General features: G+C 25.8%; 1 protein-coding gene across 1 annotated transcript; it reads right to left on the reverse strand.

Moving 5' to 3' along the window:
- Window positions 1-545: 545 nt before the first annotated feature.
- On the reverse strand, window positions 546-945 carry Phum_PHUM620770 (uncharacterized protein; the record flags this gene model as incomplete). Its single annotated transcript, XM_002433231.1, has 2 exons — window positions 546-578; window positions 669-945. Coding segments are annotated over 2 exons (310 nt in total), but the record flags the coding sequence as incomplete, so codon positions are not given.
- Window positions 946-1,078: the final 133 nt, after the last annotated feature.

Here is a 1,078-nt window from a genome sequence, read left to right on the forward strand (position 1 = left end):
AAAACTACGTCATCATCCCATCTTCTTTTACTGAGAATTATATATATGTATTAAATTACATTAATGTAATGTCATTTAAGTTGGAGGACATTTTTGCATTTGAAAAATAAAAAAAAAATATATAATTTTTTCCATTATAAAATTATCTAATAATTGTAAACAATTATTATTTTTTTTTTTATATGTGGCCTAAAAATTTATTATTATTTAAAGAAGCTTAAAAAAATCATAAATAAAAATTTCCACACAGAAATTTTGTAAATAAAAGGTCAAGTTAATGCTATTATAACTGATGATTTAATTTTTTTTATCATATTTTTTTTATCAGAAAACAATAAATAATATACATCTGAGAGTTTTACATTATGATTTTACTTGAAAATATTTTTTAAAAATTTTTTATTAAAAAAAAAAATTTGAAATAAATATTACAAATCGATAAAATAAAAAAATTCTAATTTTGTACTACCTTGTATATTTAGGTACGCTTCATGTTTCAACAGGAGCATGAGTTATTATGTATATAAACACTTTTACAAAACATATTAATAAATTTGGACTTGAATTGAAATGAAAAACTTACAATAAAATCAAATTTCAACAATTTAATGAGCGATAAGTTACTTCGAAATTGTAATGAAAAGTAGTTTACAGTAAATATGACTCACCTTAATATCTGTTTTAGTGGCTTGTGCAGCATAATTTAATAAAGGATTCCCACTAAGAATATTTTCCATTCTAATTCTTTCTTCTTCCTGACGTTTTTCAGCTTCCTTTCGAGCATTTTCAGCAGCACGTTCTTTTTTTATTCTACTTAATTCTGCCATTAAAGCAGCCGTATCATCATCAGATTCATTTTCATCTGAATCATCATCCTCGTCCAGAGGATCATCTGCATCCAGACTCGCAGCAGGAAGTTGATCAAGTTTAACTCTCTTACTTTCCCTTGAATCTCCATCTCGACGACTACTTTTTTCTTTTCATGTTCGCGGTCTTCTAATTCTCTTCTAAAATCACGAGATCTTAATTCTTCAGATGTTCCTTGTCCATGTTCTCTAAATTTTAATTTGGTGTGACT

Source organism: Pediculus humanus, genomic scaffold (assembly GCF_000006295.1).
Source record: "Pediculus humanus corporis 1103172108828 genomic scaffold, whole genome shotgun sequence".
Lineage (NCBI taxonomy): Eukaryota > Metazoa > Arthropoda > Insecta > Psocodea > Pediculidae > Pediculus > Pediculus humanus.